The sequence below is a fragment of the Sinohyriopsis cumingii genome, unplaced genomic scaffold (assembly GCF_028554795.1).
Source record: "Sinohyriopsis cumingii isolate HCF-2022 unplaced genomic scaffold, ASM2855479v2 utg000127l, whole genome shotgun sequence".
Classification (NCBI taxonomy): domain Eukaryota; kingdom Metazoa; phylum Mollusca; class Bivalvia; order Unionida; family Unionidae; genus Sinohyriopsis; species Sinohyriopsis cumingii.
In genome coordinates, this window is record NW_028315871.1 from 231,863 (window position 1) to 255,052 (window position 23,190).

At 35.9% G+C, this 23,190-nt stretch overlaps 1 protein-coding gene across 1 annotated transcript in view; it reads right to left on the bottom strand.

The window, feature by feature from the left end:
- Window positions 1-23,190, bottom strand: part of LOC149774829 (nephrin-like) — a 107,065-nt gene that overhangs the window by 78,568 nt on the left and 5,307 nt on the right. Inside the window, exons 3-4 of the mRNA XM_089944707.1 lie at window positions 21,894-22,169; window positions 9,677-9,952 (exon numbers count right to left, since the gene is read on the bottom strand). Of these exons, the coding sequence (XP_089800833.1) occupies window positions 9,677-9,952; window positions 21,894-22,169 (552 nt within the window). The remainder of the gene's footprint in view (window positions 1-9,676; window positions 9,953-21,893; window positions 22,170-23,190) is intronic.

The window sequence follows — 23,190 nt, forward strand, 5'->3', positions numbered from 1 at the left end:
ATGGCTGGGAAGAGCTGGCCGAGGACCGAGGCACCTGAAGACTGATGGTAAACAATGGCATATCAGTCGCTGATGCAAGGAGAGGCCAGTTGGCAGCAGAGAAACGTAAGAGAAAGAAGAACGCGGCAGCAACCACAGTAATGCAGACTTCCCAGTATGTCTGCACCAACTGCAATAGGGACTGTCACTCATGTATAGGCCTGCACAGCCACAGCAGATGATGCCAACAGAGACAGACAACACCCCAATGGCGCTATTCGCATGGTATTTCGAGACTGAGTCGCCAATGATGATGATGATGCTATACATGGTGACCAGTATAACTGGTCGAGAAAGCACCCAGGAAAACCTCAGGAAGAACCACCGGCTAATGGGAAACAACTAGCAAGCTTTCTCACACACCCACATTGGCCAAACCCCAAGACTTAAACCCAAGCAGACAGAGTTGAGATGGCAGTGATCCATAATGGCGAGCACATTAGATAACTTGGCCATCTGGACTTTGAGAGTGGTAAAAAGCACAGCCTTCCTAAAAGATGACAATTGTCTTTCCATATGTTCCAATAGACAAAAGGCAATAACTCTTTCCCATTACCTCACCTTGTCACCGCCAGGCATCACTAGCTTTTAGCTGAGCAAGATACTAATGAGGATACTTGCATGGCAGGATGGTTGGAAGGGTTTTAAGTATTTTAACAGGGTATGTATTCTCAGAGAACTGTAATTTACCTAAACATTTGCTTTCTCATTTTAATACATTCCCCAATAACATTACGCTAGGAGAATAAGTAATAGGAGGAGATACTGAGTATCCAACCTCAACCTCAAGTATCATTCTAGGGAAGAACTGCTGGATTCCTCATATTAACAATAACCCGTTTTCCTAGCAGCATAATCAATGCAGCCTGGGTCACTTGACCTATGAACCTAAGATACTGTTGAGAAGATGAATATTGAACTCTTATTACCTACAAAATTTCAACAGCGAATCCAGCAAAGCTAACAGGCTGTGTTGATTGATCTAATTGGGTATGGTGACCAATTATGTGCTGCCACCACCGGACCAACCAGATATAAGGTTTACCTCTGTGACACTAAATCTTTGAGATAAAAACTTGAGAAGGCTGACTCTACATGATAGCCAACAGCTTCTATTATATCTGAGATCAAAACATTATGTTTGAACACTATGTTCACAGAGATGACTTCAAGCTTCTGAGCTGTAATCTTTGTGAGTTGACTTTGATCTGGTGAAATGTCAGAGCACACTGAGCATACAAACCAATTCTGCATCAGCTACAAAGCAACGGCTTGAGGGCTGGTATCCTGTGTCCTGGCTTTCACTATAAGGAATGGGAATTTGCTCATGCCATAAATTGTCTCTATGTGTTTCATATAGTGCTTGAGAGAACAAACAGGATCTTGAATGGCTGTTGTTCTTGACGTATGGAAGAGAGCAAGCGAGTGACGTCTCTTTGGTGACCGACGAACGGCAAGCAATTTTGGCTACAAAGCCTGGTTGTGTCCAGAGAAGCACCAAACCTTTCAACTTGAACTGAAGAGAGTTTGGGTTGAAAGAAAGGGCACGTAACTCACTTACCCTATATGGGGAAGCTCAAGCTATCAGGAAACATGTCTTAGATGATAACAAATTTAGCAAAGTGTGAGCAAGAAGCTTGAATTGAAATCCAGCACAAACCAAAATTGGTTCCATTTGGAAACAGAGTAAGGGATTTGTATCTGTATCATTTCTGTATCATTCCCAAAATCATTTCTTTCATGATGTCGCAATGTGTCCATTATTATGGTGTGGTAGCCATTGATAGAGATTTTGGCTAACGGTTTCTCCTTAAAGAGCCAGAGAAAAAAAGTTGGCCAGTTGAGGGATGGAGATTCTCAAATGGACAATCTTATTGGTATGGCACAAAAACCAGCTACTTCCCTCATGAGCCTTCAGAGCGGATGGCGTTCAAGATGCTCTTAACAATTAAAGGTTTAAATTGTCTGTCTCTCAAGGCTGTCCTTATAAGAGCAAAGAATGGAGAAGAGGATAGTCCAGACAGGAATGGGATAGCCATGACAGTGGTTGCTTGATATGATTCAGGATGGCTATAATTCCTCTGGGCAGATCTATCGCTAAATTGAGTAGATTGGTGACTCTGGACATGTCCCATCTCAGAGGGGCTATCTGAATCATCTTGCAATTCTGACCATATACATTTTGTATTATTGTTCACTGCCACAGGAGGTTGGCAGGTGCCCACAACTGACCCAACTGATTGACAGTGCATTAAAAACCTGAGCTTCTGTGTGTGGGACTGGAGAGATAAAGATGGATACCTTGTGAATCCACCTTGTCGCAAAAGTTCAATCATCGGATGTCATCAATGTACACCAATATGAGTGACAAATGATTAATGGAGAGACTTCCCTGAATAAAATGTTGGTCAAGATATTGAGTCTGCCAGGAGTGTGACTGATTCATACATTGAAATGGAGACTGTCACACCAACATATAAACTGCCAAATTAGAACACACACTGGGTAATTGTGTGCCTCCCTGTTTGAGGATATAGGTCACCACTACAGAACTGTCAGACCTAATTAGGGGCATTTTGCTAGAAAGTCAATATTTTTAGAAGTGAAAGGTGTTGATGATAGCCTCCATTTCTAAAATGCTGTTGTGTAGAGGCTTGGCTTCCACATGCTGCAAATCTTAGTGATGTCTGGCTACAGGTGGGCACCCCAACCGTGCACACTGGTGTTGATACATAACATTATTTCTGCTTGGTGCTTCTCCAGCAGGTTTCTCACAGACAGACAGCCTTGCATTCCCACAGACAGTTGACTTTGGTTGCACCACTGATGCAGGAATGATCGAATCTTGGGTGTGATCATGAGTTTGATTGAGGGGACTTGAAAATAGGCACAAAGAGAAACAACCAAGTGGGATCACCGAGGAGTTGCAGAAACTATTGCTGAAATCCATGTCCTGTTTGAAATGGTCTCAATGAGCTTGGTAATTCTCATTATGTGAGCACAGACAAGTTGTACTTCATTTCAGTTGATTAAAAATTCCATGCCCAGATGGATGTAGGTCTGAATTTAGAATGCCCAGATAAACTAAAAGAAAAACTAAAAGAAGATTGTTCCTGCCTAGAGTAGGATTGAACTTGCCAAGTGTATCTGGAGGGTGTCATGAGGTATGCTGACATGGATGGTGATGAAAATGATTGGAACGGGGTGACGATGCAATACATAATCTTGATAAAATCCCAAGGGCTGATCTTGAGGCCCAAGGAGAGAACTTTGCCCTCATAAAATGTGCCATGATAAGCAAAATCGACATATTTTGTTCATGACATGGGGTGGGGGGAGATAGGGATGTGAAAATATGTGTTAGTCTGAATAGGAAACAGCTTTGATTAAAATCCCAGGAATTGTGGTCTTTGCAGGAGGTCCACCATCTTTCTATCTGATGAGAGACCATGTCGTCTGTTGTAGCATCCTTTTTCCTATCTAACAGTGCATGCATAAATAAGGTAGAGGAAGGAGAATAGAAGGGGTTGTTGATGAATGAAACCTGAAGCCCTTCCGATCACACGCCTTACCCTTCCCCATTCTGATGGAATAAGGATATCCAATGAGCTCCAAATTTGGTGTCTTACCACTGTACAATTACTTCCTAAGGATCAATATTAGTGCACATGTCACTGAGATGATCCCCTGTCCCAAGGCCGCTTAACATCTCCTCAAACTGGTGAGGGCTGAGTCATTCCAATATGCCCATGTGGGTTGGGTGGTGACATGGAGGGACAGTTATTAAGCTGCCTGCCTCTGACCACCATCCTCTATTCTTTCTCCAAAAAGCAATGGTGACCCAGACAAAGTTGTCAGAAAATGGATGGTATGACAAGGTTTGAACACCATGGATCACATACATATGACACATTACATCACGTGTAAATTGGCAAGTATTAGCCATGGTGAGCAGCCCTGGTCAATGACCCTTCCAATCCTGGCCATTACATCCAAAGCGTGGCTATAGCCAAGTGTCTTTGTCCAGATATTTGGAAAGTTGCTATATTCTTATATAGTGCCAAGTGATCAGTTCTCAAGGTGTTTGTTGCCTTAGTTCTAGCCAGTTGGGGAAGGAACCAGGAGGATGGCCTGTCTTCCTCAGCATCAAGATATACCGATTCTTTAGCATTATATTCCTGAGTAGTGGTAAGTAGCAAACACCCTATAAATGTCCTGGACCGCTGCATGAAAGCTAAATTTCAGTCTGTTCCATGGTTGGATCAGTGTGACTATGATGTTTTGTCACCCTGATTATAATAAAGAGAATGAGTAGTTAAAAGAGGATCACTGTGATCAATACCTTTTGATTGATCCAAAACAGGAGTGTAAGTGACCACATTAAAAGCCTGACCAATACATGTGTTAGCTAAATGTATACTTTCCTGATCAATATCATTCTCAAGAGCTTTCTTTGCCATAGCTCTAGTAACTGCAAAAGCTGTGTATAAATCAGGGAATTCTTTTCAATAGGAGCTACTTTCTGGTCCAAACAAGGCTTTGTCAGTTACAAATGGATTAACCACAATCTTATCTCCAGCTAGATCATTGCCTAGTAATAAATGAATGCCCTCAACAGGTAAAGAAGACACTATTCTGACTGTCACCATTCCTCATTTACACGATGGAGAGGAACATTTACAAAGTCACCCTCTCCTCCATGAATAAGAACAATCTCACTAGAAGAAGACTTCTTAGAAAAAGTCAAAGTACCTGTCAAAACAAAAAGACTCTGAGAAGCTCTTGTCTCCCTTAAAATAATGATAGGGATGGGATTGGCCAAATCAGCCAAGAGTGATATAGAACCCTTCGATATGAATGGTTCATATTTCTGCATAATAAAATCAGACTGGGGTTTATTAGATCCAACAAATGTATTGCTTTCAATACATGACCATGACCTTGACCTCTCAGAAATAAGAGTATTTGGAATAGGTCTGTCTTGATTCTGATGCCTATTATTCAATTTGTAGCAATTAGAAATAACATGTTCTTTCTTTCTGCCATAGGTCCACACAGGAAGAGACAAGGATATTTGATCAAGCCTACCTGAGGCTAGATTTTTAAAAGTTTTGCCAGATTGAGTTTTAGAAGGGCTTGTATTTGGCTGAAATACTTTTCAACCAGAAGACTGCTGAGTGGAAGATTTGCCTACAAAAGGAACTTATGAGTTAAAGAATACTCATCAGCAGCATGAGCAGCATTTTCCAAGGTTTTCATCTTATGCTCATCAAGATAAGTCTTAATGTCACTATGTACACAGTTCCTGAACTCTTCGAGTAATACAAGTTGTTTGAGACCTTCATAACCTTGTTCAACTTTCTTGGCTAAGCACCATCTATCAAATAACTGCTCTTTTTCTCTTGCAAATATGACACGAGTTTGTCCAGCTTCTCTTTTTTTTTATAGTTCCTGAACTTTTGCTGATAAGTATCAAGGACTAACTCATAACGATTTAAGATGCATTCCTTAACCACATCATATTCACTACTTTGGTGAACTGACAGTGAATGGTAAATATCACTAGCTTTACCAATAAGTACACATTGTAACAATTGAGTCCAATGCTCCTTTGGCCATTTCAAATTTTCAGCAACCTTTTCATAACAAGTAAAATATTTGTCTACTTCTTTTCCTCTGCAACATCAAAACTTAAATCTGTACCTGAAGTGCGAATGTGCTTTTCACTTGCCAGCACCATTTATTTTATTCCCTCTCTTCCTTTTCTCTTTGCATTTGCACTGCATCTCTCTCTCTCTCTTTCTCTCTTTATTCCTTTGTAACTGTATTTGCATCTGTTTCTCCTCTTTCTCCAACTGCAAATGCATTTGCTCTTTCTCTTTTTCCAATTTCATTTGTTCTTTCTCTTTTTCCAATTAAATTTGTTCTTTCTCATTCTCCAATTGCAACTGCAACTGCATTTGTTTTTCCTGTTTCTGATGTTTGAGCTTCTTTAACTCCAATTCCATCTTGTATTTTAAGTATAATTCCTTTACTTTTATGTCAGAGTCTGATACAGAATTAATGACTGAAACCAAAGCACTTTTATCCAAAAAATTCTTTTCTACCAAAAGGAAGCTATTGCTTCATAAAGATCATGTTTCCTGGCAAGTTAAATCAATTCATCTTTTTCCAAAAGGTCTAATTGTTCCTGGGTAGGAAATGAAAGAAAGATTTCGACTTCTGATGACATTGTTAAAAAAGGTTGCTGATTTCACTAAAGTTTTCAAAATTGTAAAAAAATAATTGGCATTTTTTAAAAAATTTAAAAACAAGGAATTCAAATTTCAAAAAGCAAAGTTTTCTGAAATATTTTAGCTAAAATTCATAAATCCAAGGACAAGCAATCCAAATTTCTTTCTTATGTGTTTAGGCTCTCATAAACAGTAACAAGGAAAAAGTGAAGACAACCAGGATTGTAAAATTTAACAAATAATTTATTTCCCTTGAAAAACAAAGAGAAAAAGAACTTACAGTTTTAAGAATCATATCCAATAATAATCCAAGAATATTCCAAGAATAAAAAATTAGAAGTCCTAGTAATAAAATGTTTGAATGAATTTGAGTTCGAGCCCTGAAGAAATCTAAAATGGAAGGCGATGACATTTACGTGTCATCAGTTCTTTGTTGAACCACAAAAAATAATATTCCAGTGTTTGAATTCCGAATAAAATTTCAATAAATGTCTTTGTCCAAGAATTCTGCATGAGCACTTAAATATTCCCAGGGAAAATAAATAATAATTCCATAAAATATAATTTCAACTCAAACTGGTCAAAACCCAAAAAAAACCACCTTGATATCTAAGTGTTTAAAAGCCCAACTGACTAAATTCTATATAGAAAAAGGTTATACACTAATTTAAGATGCCCATCTGATTCCTGTATGAGGGTTACGTGATCACTTTCTAGAACAAGGTAGACTATTTACATGTCTAAGGTCACATACCCAGTACAGCCTCAATTTCACTATAAATCCCAAACTAAGAATGAATAAGAAACAAAAAGAAAAAAGAAAGTGTTTACTCCAACTCTTACTAATTCTGTATCAAGGTCAGGAACTAAGTCAGCATTAAGATATAAAGTTCTAATATTAGGCAGTTACGAAAAACAGGTTAAACTAATTTCTGGAAAATGTCAAATTATAGTAAATAAAATTACATTACAATAACATGCAAAGGAACAAAAATTTATAACTAACAAACAAACAATTAAATTAAATCAAATATAAATTAAATCAAATATACATAACACTAATCGACACTTTCTTGTGCTGACAGGGATGCATAGATATATCAGGCTTTGCGAAAAAGTGCACACTGTAATAATTGAGTCCAATGCACCTTGGCCATTTCAAATTTTCAGCAACTTTTTCAAAGCAAGGAAAATTATTGTCCACTTCCTTTTCTCTATAAAGGGGTACTAACTTAAAATACTAAGTAATATCAAAACTTGAATTTGTATGTGAAGTGGGAATATGCATTTCACTTGCCAGCTCCATTTCTTGTATTATAAATTAATATTCCCTCTCTTTATGCATCTGCATTTGTCTCTCTCTCTCCTCTTTCTCTGCTTGTAACTGCATTTGTTCTTTCTGTAACTGCATTTGTCTCTCTCTCCTCTTTCTCCACTTGTAACTGTGTTTGTTCTTTCTGTAATTGCATTTGTATGTTTCTCCTCTTTCTCAGCTTGTTACTGCATTTATTTTTCTTCTTTATCTTTCTTAAGTTCCAGCTTCTTTAACACTAATTACATCTTGTATTTAATTTTAATTCCTTTACTTTTATGTCAGAGTCTGATACAGACTTACTAATTGAAACCAAAACAAAAATTATCCAAAACATTGTTTTCCACCAAATACTGGTCCAAAATATTTTTATTTCTTGCTTCGTTAAAGAAGATTTTGCCTCAGAAAGACCATATTTTCTGGCAAGTTGAATCAATTAATTTTTTTCCAAACAGTCCAACTGCTCATGGGTAGGATTTGAAAGAAAGATCTCCACTTTTGATGACATTGTTAAAAAAAACCAGTTGATTTCAGAAAAAATTTCTAAAATGTGAAATAATACTTGGGATTTCAAATATTTCAAAAACTATGGGAATTTACATTTCAAAACTAAAGTTATCTGAAATATTTTAGCCCAAATTCATATATCCCAACGCCTAGCACACCAATTTTCTTGTTAGGAGTCTAGGCCCTGACAATAGTAACAGAAAAGAGGGAAGACAACAAGCTTTGTAAAATTTAATAGATAATTTATTTCCATAGAACATCAAGTGAAAAATGAGTAAAAAAACTGATGGTTTTATGAATCAAAATCCCCCAAATATCCAAGAATTAAAAATACAAGTCCTAGTAATAAAAAGTCCCAAAGGAACTGAGTTCAAATCCTGATGAAATTCAAAATGAAAGCTGATGACATCTGTTGTAACCTGCCAAGTGTTACAGTGTCAACAGTCTCTTGTTGAATCACAGAAAATATTATTCCAGTTTTTGAATTCTGTATAAATTTCGATAAATCTCCTTGTCCAAGAATTAATTTAGAGTACTAGTATTTCCAGGGAAAACATTACCTTGAAATTCAATACTCTGAACCAAACAAAATAATTAGGACAAACTGGACACAACATAAAACAAGTTGACCTTTTAAGTGTTAAGGCACGACTGACTATTCTTTCTCAATACATCAGCAATAAGTCTAACTAAGATGCAAAACAGATTCCCTGACAGGGGTCAACCCTCTAGAAATGGAAGTTTGTTACATGATAAACATCACGTCGTCCAGGTATGGCACTGACTTAAGATAATAAGTCTTACTCTGAGAAAGAATTAAAACAAATTGTACAAGCTGTTTACTAAAACTGCCATTGATTTTGAAACAAGGTCAGGAGCTAGGTTTGCATTAGACACAATTTCTCTATTATTAGTTGTTTACATCAAAATTATAAAAAATGTCAGTCAGAACTGAAGTCATTTCTAGACAATATCAAATCCAGTAAACAAAGTTACCTTATAAAAGCATGTAATAGAATTAAACAAATTTAAAAACTAACAAATATATAATTAAATTAAATCAAACATAAAACATGTGAAACACTTACTGTCAAGAAGTATACATTATGAACATGCCATAACCAAACTTTGATTAACCGTATTTAGTCTTTGTGGATCTGCACCATGCATTCAAAGCAAATTAGCACAGTATAGAACTAGACTGTAGCCATTTATGTGTGTCCTAAAAATTGCACAAATATGCTTGATTAAGTTTATCTTCGCTATCATTGAGAAATCTGTATAAATTGAGTAACTCTGATACAAATACAGTTTGTAGAATTAACTGAGTGCATGCATAAGGCATTGATTCTAAATGTCAAGTGCTGTTAATGCATGATGCATGTACATGTCTTTATGAAATGAAGCACTGGAAAATGAAATGAAACACTGGAAAATGAAATGAAACTGGAAAATGAAATGAAACACTGGAAAATGAAATGAAACACTGGAAAATTGTTTATGGTAATATTTCGTGAAAGGGAATATTGGTCACTGTGTTAATTCAGGCAAAACATATCAACCTTTACCATATCACATTACTTACATTTCACAAACAACTGTAATGTCTCCTTGACTGGAGTCCACAATCCATTGTATGCAGTACAAGAATAGTTGCCCATATCCAGGCATTGTGCAGACTCAATCCTGAACTGGCTTTGTACAACTCGAGACTCGGTCATTAGTACTGTGTTGTTGTCCTCTCTTGTCCATGTCACAGTAGGAAGAGGGTTGCTATCAACATGGCATTGGAAGCTGGCAGATGAGTTTTCACTGACTGCATTACTGTCCTGGGCTGTCAGGTTCACTATTTTGGCACCATCTGAAAATGGTTATATAAATATATAGTATGTACATATAATAAGCATGATAACTCATTTGGTTAACTCAATACGCTCACTATACTGTCAACAGACATACAGCATACATATGAGTTTTAAATTTAATGTTGTACTGGTAAAAACAAGCATTGACAAATGGAAAACCACAGAAATGTAGCTGTGTGTTAAATCATATTGATTTTGGTTTTATGATGAAAAAAGGATTCTAGTATTGCATTAATTTTTGTAAATGCTGACTAAAACAAAAACTATGAAATTTATTACATGATCGCTATGAGGACTAATAATGGTTTCAATCCTGACATTATTATTTTGATGATTGTGTTGTATTTTATTATTTTATTAGTTCTTTTCTATATAATCAGATTTCAAAGATATGAAATAAATATCACAGAAACTACCAAACATGGTTTAATATCATCACTGATAAATCTTATGGATATTTTACACAGTGGTATAAACAACTTGCCTGTACCTGATTTATCCAATATGTTCACTACAGAGTGGTTAAAAACTCATGCAATCATATACATCAGAAACACAGCCTCCTGTGTGCAATAAAAACAGCCAATCAGCTACATGGATTGAAGTGTGGCCTCCAAAGTGGTAAAACTGCATCGGTTCAGCTACATGGATCAGGAATGTGGCTTCTATAGTGCAATTCATGTTGATATTTAAACAACATTTTTGGGGAGAAAAACGAGTGTTAATTTGAAGAAGTTTGAAAATGGCTAAAAGAAAATTCAGCCTAATTTTTTTTATTATTTTTTTTTTTTTTTAAAAAGCACAAAAACGTGTATGCATGGTACATTAATAAAATTTAGATTTACAAATTCAGCTAAATAATTCAGAAACTATACAGTTTTGCGGTTCTTTTACTATGTTCTGGTCCATTCGAAGACACAGGATATTGGAATTTCAGTGGATTACAAACTGACATTACATAAAAAAAATGAATGCCTCCAAAACACTTGCCATCATCTGCTAGCTTTGACTCATTCATTTAATACCGCTGATATTTTGAAACTCCATAACCCTCCATTTTCAAAAGAATGTGAAATCCCGCCAGCCATCATGTTCACATAAAACTTTTAGTATTAATTCAGTCCATTTTTCATTTGAGTACCAGACAATTTATATTTGGTTTTACTGTTGTATTGTTTCTTGTTTTTGTTTAAATAATAAGCATTAACAGTTAATGTGCATAATTGATTCTATGTGCTATCCTATCACAATGAGTGCCAGGGTCAGAAATGATGTTGTTGTTCTAGGATTTAACACCATTTTTCAGCACAAGATAGGCTATACATGGCGGCTAGTATAACTGGTGGAGGAAGAACCCTGGAAAACAAAGGGAAGAACCACCGACCCACGAGAAGCTACCGGCAGGCTTTCCCATGTACCAACGTTAGCCAAGCCTTGGACTCGAACCCACGCAGACAGAGGTGAGATGGCAGTGATCCATAATGGAGAGTGCTTTAGACCACTTGGCCACTCGGGGCCCCGGGTCAGAAATGAATGACAAATCATGTGACCATATTATAAAATATGTGAAAGGTTAATTATGTTTACATATCCTAGGTCCATTGAAAAGATTGACAATTTGAAAGAAGTATTTAGATGACCCCAGAATTTAGATACATAGAAGTACTCTAAAGAAGAAATTAGAAATAAACAACAGTACAAAAATGTCAAGCAGCAATGACAGGAAAGGTATGATACCTTCTTCAAAAAACGTTCCTTGTGATAGCTGTATTATTCCCTGCTTTATTTAAAAAAGGATTTCACTTTCTCTATTCCAAATCTTTGATATAAATATGTCCCAGTATCTAGTTTAACACGTCTTTACAAACTTAAGTGGATATGTTAGGTATATCTGATTTTTGGGCTATGTGTTGCATGCAGTTTAGTTCATTGCTGTTTTGTTTTACATTTATTTACTGTTGATTCTTTACTTTTGTCAGAGCAGTCCATGAATATTTCCAGGTATGTTTAAGTAGACAAAATAAATTATCCAATAAATCAAGAAATTCTGTAAAAAGGTGACATTACTGTAATATGAAACAAGTTTACTGCAGTTGAATTACTATATATATTTCAGATTTTGTTCCTATGGCAACTGAAAGCATCCTGAATGAATACAATGGAAAAACCCTAGAGGACTCACGGTACTAATTCCACTCCAATGGTAAACATATGGAAACACTATCATATTCAAAATTCAATAACCTAAAATTTATGGGTGCTGATAATGACACCTATAATTTTTCGTGCACATCTAACCTTGGTGCAAGCTTATGTGTGGAGAACACCATATGACCCGCAGCAATTTGTTTACATACATGTGCATGAAACACGTGTTATTGATTCTGCACCAAATGAATCAGGTGCTACTTTCAGTATTGAGTACTCCTGAGTCAAGCCTGTAAAAATGCTAAAGTTGCATCAGTAGAATTTGTCAATATTTTTTTTACATTACATATAGGATAAGCTCTCAAAAGATATTTTTCCTAAAATTTTAATTTTCATTATTAACCAATTATGGACCACCAAACCTGTAAATACTCTATCATTTCTTCACCCATTTCTAGACTGGTTCACAGTTCTTCCGTATAATTAGTACCGTGTGTCCTATAACCAGATTTAATTTTTTTTGAAAAAGTTGTATTTTACTCCTTGATATTAGAGCATAATTGTAAGAAAGAATTGGCCATGCTTGTGCATGGATAATAGTGCAATAGCATTTTATGTGATATCAATATCTGTAGTTAAATTGCATCCGCATTACATGTTGCTGTGTTGTATTGTACTTATTAATGGCTTATTCTTGTTATTAAAATAATTGTTTTCTGCCTTTGTATCTTCATGTTATCTTTCTATGGCATGCATGCTACACAAAAGAAACACAAGCATGCTGACATCAGCAAGTATGACATCACAGGGTATCAAATTACATGACGCATTGTATTTTCATCTCTCACTGGCTATAAGACAAGTTTTAAATGTTTTAAACTTCAAAATTGCATTTCTTTTCATGCTGACTCTCACAGAAATAACACACAGTGCATCCCTATTCACATCAATCAAACAAAACAAATAAGTGTGCCACATGACAGGTCAAAATGATACGAGGCCATTGCCCTTTTGTGACTAAAACAAATAAACACACCCATGAAGCATCAAGAGATGCTGATATTCCAAACTTATTTAAACTATCATCACATGTGATTCATGACCCCCAAATGTTAATAAAAAGGTATAAAAGCCAAGGAAGAGTTCCATAAGCTGTATTATACTGAATAATTAAATAACATAGTGCTACTTTTTAGTATAAAACTATGGGGAAGGGTGAATAAGCAAAGAATAGACAGAGTAATTTCTTCAAGCCTGGTAATGTTCCCCACAACAAAGGGGGTGGGGGGGAATGTGTATCAACCCAAATAACACATCAACATGAGGTATGTTACATAAGGACATCAAGAGACAAATTTGAAAAAGCTATCCAAAGTTCCTATAATGCTGACATTGATGTTGGAGACAGAAAGTGTATGCACAAACTGTTATGACTCAAGCTATTAAGTAAGCTGGAGGTGGAGAAATGTGTGAAAAACTTTGCTATGCCAAGACAAGTCCGTGTCTCTATGCAATATTCAGACACTGATAAATCTTATCACTGCAAAAACTACTTGTTAAATTTAAGTAATAGAACTGAATTGCATATTGAAGTTGTCTAATACATAAACATATACCTACATTTACCCAAAGCTCATAAAAAGTTAAGAAAAAGTCTAAAAATCATTACTGTGGCTGCTTTCCACTATAAGCAGTGTTAAATTACTTACTTTTTAATATAAAGCTGAAAAAATGCATACATTATTGAACAAAAGAGAAACAAAGCAAACATTGCAATCACTCAATTACAGTCAAAGGGGAGGTAATACACCTTGATTTGGCAAACCAAATAGCAAGCTCTAATTTACAGCTAAATGATTCCTTACTATTACTTGATGGTAAGAACAGAACAATGTAGGTTTTATAAATAGCTTTTGTTTCAAATATGAAACCATATTTCTGACATGAAGCTTGTTTTCATTTATTCACAACAACATATATGGTGAACAAAACATATCGCTTAGTGCACGCAGTAATCAAATGCTGAGATTTGGAATAATGTGTTCTGAGACCACAAGTTGCAACACCCTGAGTATGAAGATTTTCTATCATGGGACTTGGTACATGAAGAAAAAAGAGATCTGGTTTGGTGGAAGAGAGCAGTATGTTCACCATGCAGTTATACATCAAGAATGTTTCAACTGTATGAAGAGAGGTTGGGAAAGAAAAACTACCTGTGTAAAGAATGCAATACAGATAGGACTTTTGCAGAGTTATATTTGGAATGAAGGGTTGAAAACTATTATTTTAAGTGAAAATATCCCTCCCTGCTCCCTCAACAAAAGAAATGCAGAAAAGTTCCAATACTGTTTACCCAAAAATGTAATGTACCAATATGAGAAACATGCTGAACATAGAATAGGTGTCAAGGAGTTTAATTCTAGGATAAGAAATAAGACCGGTATAATTGATATTCAATGTGACTCGACATATAATAATTCAATTTACAGGTTGAGGCAATGCAGCATGTGCAGTTTTGTGCACAGTCCTTATTTTTACAATGTTCTCTGCTTTGATCTGCTGAGGGTGTCTCTAAAGTTAAATGATCAGTACTGATACATAAGTGATTGTGACATAAGTGGCTTACATATAAAATCTCCCCCACCCCCACCCCCTTTTGGGGAATTGTTGCATGTGTTAAATGGTATTTAACCATACAGGCCAATCTATGGGTACCATCATATGAAATTCTGCCATCAGGCCATACTATGCTCTTTTCCCTATGGCCCGAGCTATCTACTTCCACTCTCCATTGTATAAAACCATCCCCATCTGTCTTTTGTATAGAATTTTTCTCCAAAATCACATTCAAACCATGATAAAAAGACTCCATTATGATTGTCATATGTAAAAACCACCAAATTGATACCCTGTATGCACGTGGTAACCATGGAAACAACAAACTCCTATTATGGTATAGGTCGCATATAGGACTCACGGTACTAATTCCACTCCAATGGTAAACATATGGAAACACTATCATATTCAAAAATTCAATAACTTAAAATTTATGGGTGCTGATAATGACACCTATAATTTTTCGTGCACATCTAACCTTGGTGCAAGCTTATGTGTGGAGAACACCATATGACCCGTGGCAATTTGTTTACATACATGTGCATGAAACACGTGTTATTGATTCTGCACCAAATGAATCAGGTGCTACTTTCAGTATTGAGTACTCCTGAGTCAAGCCTGTAAAAATGCTAAAGTTGCATCAGTAGAAATTTGTCAATATTTTTTTTACATTACATATAGGATAAGCTCTCAAAAGATATTTTTCCTAAAATTTTAATTTTCATTATTAACCAATTATGGACCACCAAACCTGTAAATACTCTATCATTTCTTCACCCATTTCTAGACTGGTTCACAGTTCTTCCGTATAATTAGTACCGTGTGTCCTAGAGGGTCATCCAAAAAATCTGAAGATTGAGAATGAGGATACTGTAGTAGTTGGTGCTTCAAGGGAAAACTGTTGTGATGATGCACAGTGTGAAAACATTTGTTATGATCTGTTTGATGAAAACGAAAGTCACAGTGATTGTGTCGGTGATGAAGATGATGGCTGTGATGATTATGATGGTGGCACTGATGATGATGATGACTGTGATGAGATGAGGATTTAGAGGTTTAGGGTCATGAAGATTTAGAGGTATTGGGGAGATGAAGATTTAAAGGTATTGGGGATGAAGATTTAAAGGTATTGGGTACTGTAGACAATGATTCCTCCAATGCTTCATACAGAAAACGAAATGACAATTTTGTCATGCTTTATAAGAAAGACATTTTTGCTACTTCATGCATAGATGTAATTTTGACAACTAAAAAAGCATTTCCAGACTGCTCACCACTTGGAGAGCTAGGTTATGACAAGGTGTGGGACATGTTAGGTAGTGATATTACAAATGAGGGTCATCCAAAAAATCTGAAGATTGAGAATGAGGATACTGTAGTAGTTGGTGCTTCAAGGGAAAACTGTTGTGATGATGCACAGTGTAAAAACATTTGTTATGATCTGCTTGATGAAAATGAAAGTCACAGTGATTGTGTTGGTGACGAAGATGATGGCTGTGATGATTATGATGGTGGCACTGATGATGATGATGACTGTGATGAAATGAGGATTTAGAGGTATTGGGGAGATGAAGATTTAAAGGTATTGGGGGATGAGGATTTAAAGGTATTGGGGGATAAGGATTTAGAAGTATGGGGGGAAGAAGATTTAGAGGTATTGGGGATGAAGATTTAAAGGTATTGGGTACTGTAGACAATGATTCCTCCAATGCTTCATACAGAAAACGAAATGACAATTTTGTCATGCTTTTTAAGAAAGACATTTTTGCTACTTCATGCATAGATGTAATTTTGACAACTAAAAAAGCATTTCCAGACTGCTCACCATTTGGAGAGCTAGGTTATGACAAGGTGTGGGACGTGTTAGGTAGAGATATTACAAATGAAATCCATTATCGTGAAATTTGTAATGAGCCATTTCCAAAAAAAGTTTTGACGTATATGCATGGGCATCACCAGGATGTTTTGGTCATCGATACAAAGGAACTGATCAGAATAAGAAATTCAGACAGCCAAGAGCCAGCTTTGACTTTGCAAATTAAAAAGGCAATTCAATAATTTTCTCCAATCACAAGGTAATCAATTGATCTTTTCCTTTTTTAAAAATCAGATGTATTTTACATTAATATGTTGCCTTACAATGCCACATAAGAAACCTGAGTGTTATGCCATTGATGTCTTTGGTCAAACCTTTATATACTGAACCATCTGTTATGTCTGTCACATTTCCTGGTGTCTTCCTGTGCCTCTCCAGCAAGTAGAAAAATAACATTAATTCATTTGTTATTGTAGGGTACAAATATTTTGGGTATTGTTGTTGCTACATTTAAGCATAAATTGAAAAACTCCTTCATGGAAACAAAAGGCCAAGGTTACCATTCCAGTGGCTCGAGTTTGTAACAATCTAAAAACGAGTATATTTTCCATTCAGAATCAGTTACATACTGCAAGAAGTGTTTTAGGAAAAACACATGTCAATGCCATCCTTCATTCTAGTGGAGTAATGATAATAACATTTTTAAAAAAAATATGATTTCCATGTCACCGTAACTGTCAAGTGACTATGCCTGCCATATTGGAGGTTAGGTCTGTATCCTATTTAACCAGAACCAGTTATTTTTCACTATTGTATTTCAGTCAAAATTTCATGTTGATAAAACCATTCAGTTCAGAAGAGGCAGCCATACATGATTTTCAAGAATGCAGTCATGGCAACCATTCTGGAGGTTAGATTAGAAATATACTTTACACACTGCAAGTGATACATTCTGTAAATCCTCATCCCCCAATACCTTGAAATCCTCTTTTCCCAATACCTCTAAATCTTCATACCCCAATACCTCTAAATCTTCATCCCCCATACCTCTAAACCTTCATACCCCCAATGCCTTTAAATCTTCATCCCCAATACCTCTAAATCTTCATCCTCAATACCTCTAAATCCTCATCCCCCAATACCTTTAAATCCTCATCCCCCAATACCTTTAAATCTTCATCTCCCCAATACCTCTAAATCTTCATGACCCTATACCTCTAAATCCTCATCCCCATTACCTCTAAATCTTTATCCAACCATACCTCTAAATCCTCATTCCCCAATACCTCTAAATCTTCATCCCCCATACCTCTAAATATTCATCCTCCCATACCTCTAAATCTTCATACCACCAATACCTCTAAATCCTCATCCCCCAATACCTCTAAATCCTCATCCCCCATACCTCTAAATCTTCATCCCCCACCTCTAAATCTCGATACCCTCAATACCTCTAAATCTTCATCCTCCCAATACATCTAAATCTTCATCGACCCAATACCTCTAAATCCTCGCCCCCAACACATCTAAATCCTCATCCCCAATACCTATAAATCTCCATCCCCCAATCTTTAAATCTTCATCCCCCAATACCTCTAAATCCGCATCCCCACTACAAAGGTAAATGAGCTAATATTGACCAAAAAAATCAGTACCAAGACCATGAAAATATTACCGATGACCCTTAAAGTAATACAGAAAGTTCACAAAAAAACCAGATAAACAATAAATAATCTGGATGTACGAATATACAAACTATAATGCTGTTGTGGTCGTTTGAATGAGTCCTTATTCTTATTTTGCTCTGGATTCAAAACAATTAGAATATTTTGTTAACATAAACAATAATACCACTCACAATACTGAATGATGATTTCACTTGTGGGCCAAGAAAACTTCACAAAGATATGACTATCTCTGATAGACCTGGGTATCTGACATGAATTTCAGCAATTCCCCATGTGTGATTTATACATTGTCACTCCTTTGATTCTGGAAGTAAATCAGTTTGGAGTTATATAACTTTGAAATCATTCTGGTTCTATGCATTGTCTATTAATAGCATGTTAGCTTTTTATGGGAGTTCATGTGCAGAAACAAATGTAGGTGTACCTAACATCCATGGGTTTTAAATCTGCTAAATGATGATGTAGAATGCTGACAATTGATCTCCACCAAGACCTTATCACTACCAATCATCACACCAAATCTGGTTGAAATTAATAATTAATTAAGGCCATGTCATGCAGAAAAGATGATAGTTCTGACAATCAAGGGCTATAACTCCAACAAACCATAAAGTAGAACAGAATCAATTCAATTCAGTCAAGGTCTCATCAATATCAAGTTGTAAACTAAATATAGTTGAAATGCACTTATAATTAAATAATTTACTGTGCAGACACTAATGACTGGACCAATGTATCAATCCTTTGTTCTATAAAATGCAGGGAACATAAACATTCTAAACTGTCATTGGAAAATATTTAAGATAAAGCATAAGCAACTGCTTGAAGCTAATTCAGTTTGTAAGAGAAGATGTAACAGCTGTCATTATAATATTACTAAATTACACAAGTCAGGGAATCCAGAACTATCTCCTGCTATAAATAATCATCCATAAGAAAATGTCAAACATGAAAAGCTTGTAGGTGTGACCGTAGATAATTTATTATGGAATGACCATATTGATAAGCTTTGTAAAACTCTGTCATCCAAAATTGCCCTACTCAGCAGAATCAAGAAATATTTACCTATGGAAACTCAAAGTCTACACTACAAGTCACATATTCTTCCAACAATGTATTATTGTTCAAATGTATGGGGGGGCCCAGAGTGGCCGAGTGGTCTAAAGCGCTCATCATTCCGGATCACTGCCATCTCACCTCTGTCTGCGTGGGTTCGAGTCCAAGGCTCGGCTAGCGTGGGTACGTGGGAAAGCCTGCCACTAACTTCTCGTGGGTCGGTGGTTCTTCCCTGCGTTTTTCAGGGTTCTTCCTCCACCATTTATACTGACCGCCATGTATAGCCTATTTTGTGCTGAAAAATGGTGTTAAACCCTAGAACAACAACAACAATCTAATGTATGGGGAAACTATACTAAACCAGAGCTTTTTTCAAAAATTCATCTGTTTGTTTGCAGTTCATACCAATCTGCCTTAGATCTGAGACCAAAAAGTCTAAAATCTGGACACAAAATCAGGTGAATTTTGGGTGGAAAAAAAATCGGGTTCAAAAAGTGCAACTAGAACATCCAGATTATTTGGTATCATTGTAGTACTATATCAGTCTACCATTTTATAATACCACCCATTTTAGTGCATCTTACATGACCTTGATGCTACAGAGCTCAGCAGTAGGCTACTACCTCCTGCCACATAAATTCATCACCAAGGGTTAATGTGTTAAAAACAGTTAAAACTTACAGACTCTGTGCAATATTAATCTATATTAACAGTAATACTGTACAAAAAAATAGATAATATATTTGTGGTGACATTAATTCCATGTTTTATATAGTGCCATCTATGTAAATTAGAGTTTATAGTTTGAGACTGCAGAAATAATGTGTTATTTTCACATAATCTGATAGCGAAGGCACAAATTTTGTTTAAAAAATAATTGTATCAGTCATGCTGAATGTCGCATTTGATGAATACAATGAGAAAATGGTGCTGCAGTGTATACTACAAAACTGTGCTGTCCAATATGTATGCAGTCAAGTTACTGAGTCATGTATTCATGTATTGGAGAGAGAGAGAGAGGACAATTATTCCATCAATATCTAACTTTTCTTGTCATTCTTTTTAATAGTGAATTAGAAAATGGCATCAGCCATGCTTGAAAGGGACATTACTATTTTTGTTTTATGCTCAATTATAAACCTGTATTTTGAATCTCCAGAGGAAACAATGCTTTAAGTATGACTAGTCAAAGCTTGTCCAATGCATTATGTAATTACAACCAAGATAAGTACGCTATTATTCGAACTCACCATTTTCTATCGCTATTATGCAATTTTTACAAGTGCCATCAACACTCTATTATTTGGATTACCATATTGTGTCTCCAGTATGTAACATTTACAACTGATATGAGCACATATAAATATTTTTGTAATTAATATGTTTTATTGCCCTCACATACTATTTTAAGATTCAGGTGGGGCCATTTACCAGTAGTGTTGTCTAGCAGGGCTAATTTTGACTGTTGTGGTGTCTGGTGGTTTTCTTGTGCCAGTAGTGTTGTCTGGTGGGGCTTTTTGATATGGTGGGGCTTTTACCAGTAGTGTTGTCTGGTGGTGCTTTTTGATAGTAGTGTTGACTAGTGAGGCTTTCTGCCAGTAGTGTTGTCTGGTGGGGCTATTTACCAGTAGTGTTGTCTGGCGAGGCTCCTAATTTTGTTTTACTAACTGAAATTCCCTTCACTGAAACGGTCTGCATATTGACTGTAACTCACCAAATCTACACAGGTTTATTTATTAAATGAAAAGAAACTTATTTATATCCCAATTACCTTGTCCAGTTGTCACATTTAAATCCCATGTACACTGTCCAGTTGTCACATTTAAATTCAATTACCTTGTCCAGATGTCACAGTTTATGATGCCTACAAATATGAAATGCATACACTTGCATTTTACCCCGGGCACTCCCAAACTTCCTTCTGTTCTTTATAGACATATAAAGTATTATGTGGATAGTCAAACCCTGGAAAACCATTGCAAGACTATAATATTTATCCATTGGTCAACTTTGCCATACTTAAATGACCTATAATGATAAATAACCTCTCTATAGATAATACAATTTAAGTTGGGAGAAAAGTTGCCTTTAAATTCACGATTTAATGTGCTCAGAGAAATTTAATGTCTGTGTCAATGTGTAAATATTGTACAGTTATGACTCTATGGTCTTAAGCTATGTAACATAAAAGAGTGAAAATCAACAATGTTTGTAAAACTCAACAAATAAGTAATTTCCCAAGAATACAAACTGATAATTTAAAGAGAACTTACAGTATTGTAAATTAAATCCCCAAAAATCCTTACAATATAAATGTCAGTAGTGTGATAGGCCCTTAACTCAATTACTGACTAACAATGTAAGTATACATAACACCTATTCATGGGGAAAAGACAACAAACAATGCAAATTAAATACACATAACAATGATTCACAATGATTCTTGTTGATGCAATCCAAGTCCAGCTGTTCACTAATTCCAATGATATTTCTGACCATTCTTTCTGCCAATTAAGTAGTAAGTATCAAGGTCAAAATTTTCCTGGCACAGTCTACATTTAAACAAAAAATCAATTGAACATTAAAATGTATAATTTTACATAATATACTCACACTGTACATTAAGAGCCAAAGAAGTTGATGTTCCACTGCCATAACCATTCCTAGCTGTACATTTGTACTCCCCATCATCTGACTTCTGTACACTTGGAAGAGTGTACGAGGATGAGACTTGTCCTTGCATAACTATTGACTTGTGGAACCAACTATAACCATCTGACTGTGGCAATGGGTTGGCCTCAATAATACTACAGTTGAAAACAAAATTCTGTGTTCCTTCTGTCACATTATATACAGAGTAGTTTGGGGAAAGCTGGACCACAGGAGGATCTGAAAAGTGGAAATACCATATTATAGAATAATCATTTGCTGATATAATTACTTTCATTATGAAGAAAAATACTTTGGTCGTTAACATCTGCAAAGCATTATTATGTATGCAAGAAACTTGTAACCTGAATAGTGTTTAGCCTATATTGTTTTATCAGTATGTTAATATGACACTCATGCTGATTCTTTAGGGTCTGTCTAAGGGACTGACAATCTACTGGAATTTAAAAGTATATAAGATAAGAACATTTTTATCTTTTTAATTGCTCTGTTATTCTTGAGCTATAAAAGATCTTCAACTTGTCCACTTTTGCAGCAATACTGAATGTCAGGTCAGCACAATTTTCATTTAAGACCAACGAGATATTATTAAATGTACTTATGTGCAAACTTCACGTCAATATGACATTTTATTGGAAGCAGCGATAAGATATTCAAGCTATCTGTCAGAGTATCCTGAATGGATGTAAGATTGGCACAATTTTAGTATAAAGACCAACTAGATAACAAAGCAAGTCTCTAAGTGGAAACACCTTTCCACATGGCTAACAACTCAGGAGTATCAGGAGTATCAACAATAAGTAACAAATTACTGCCATGGCAGACATACTGTAGGCCCGATCAGCACCATTTTCATTTAGGACAAGCTAGAATCACAAACACCTTTAGTTGAATACCCTGTGTCTACATGATTTTCCATTTAAAACGAGTTGCAACAGCAAGATTTTCAAGATGGTTGCTATGGTAGCCATAATGGCATTCAGATCAGCATCATTTTCATGAAGCATCATCTAGACTTCTTGACATGTTTTGATGAAACCCTATGGCAATGTAACCATTCATCAAGGAGGAGTAGCAATAATTAGATTTTTAAGTTATCTGCAAGGTGGCAATATCTGCACTGATATAGTCCCCATGTTACTTCAGAATCAACCTGACATCATGCAAAGTCTGTTTTGAAAACTCCATAAGAGAAGAAGCTGCAACAAAATTTTCAAGATTACAACCATGGTGACCATTT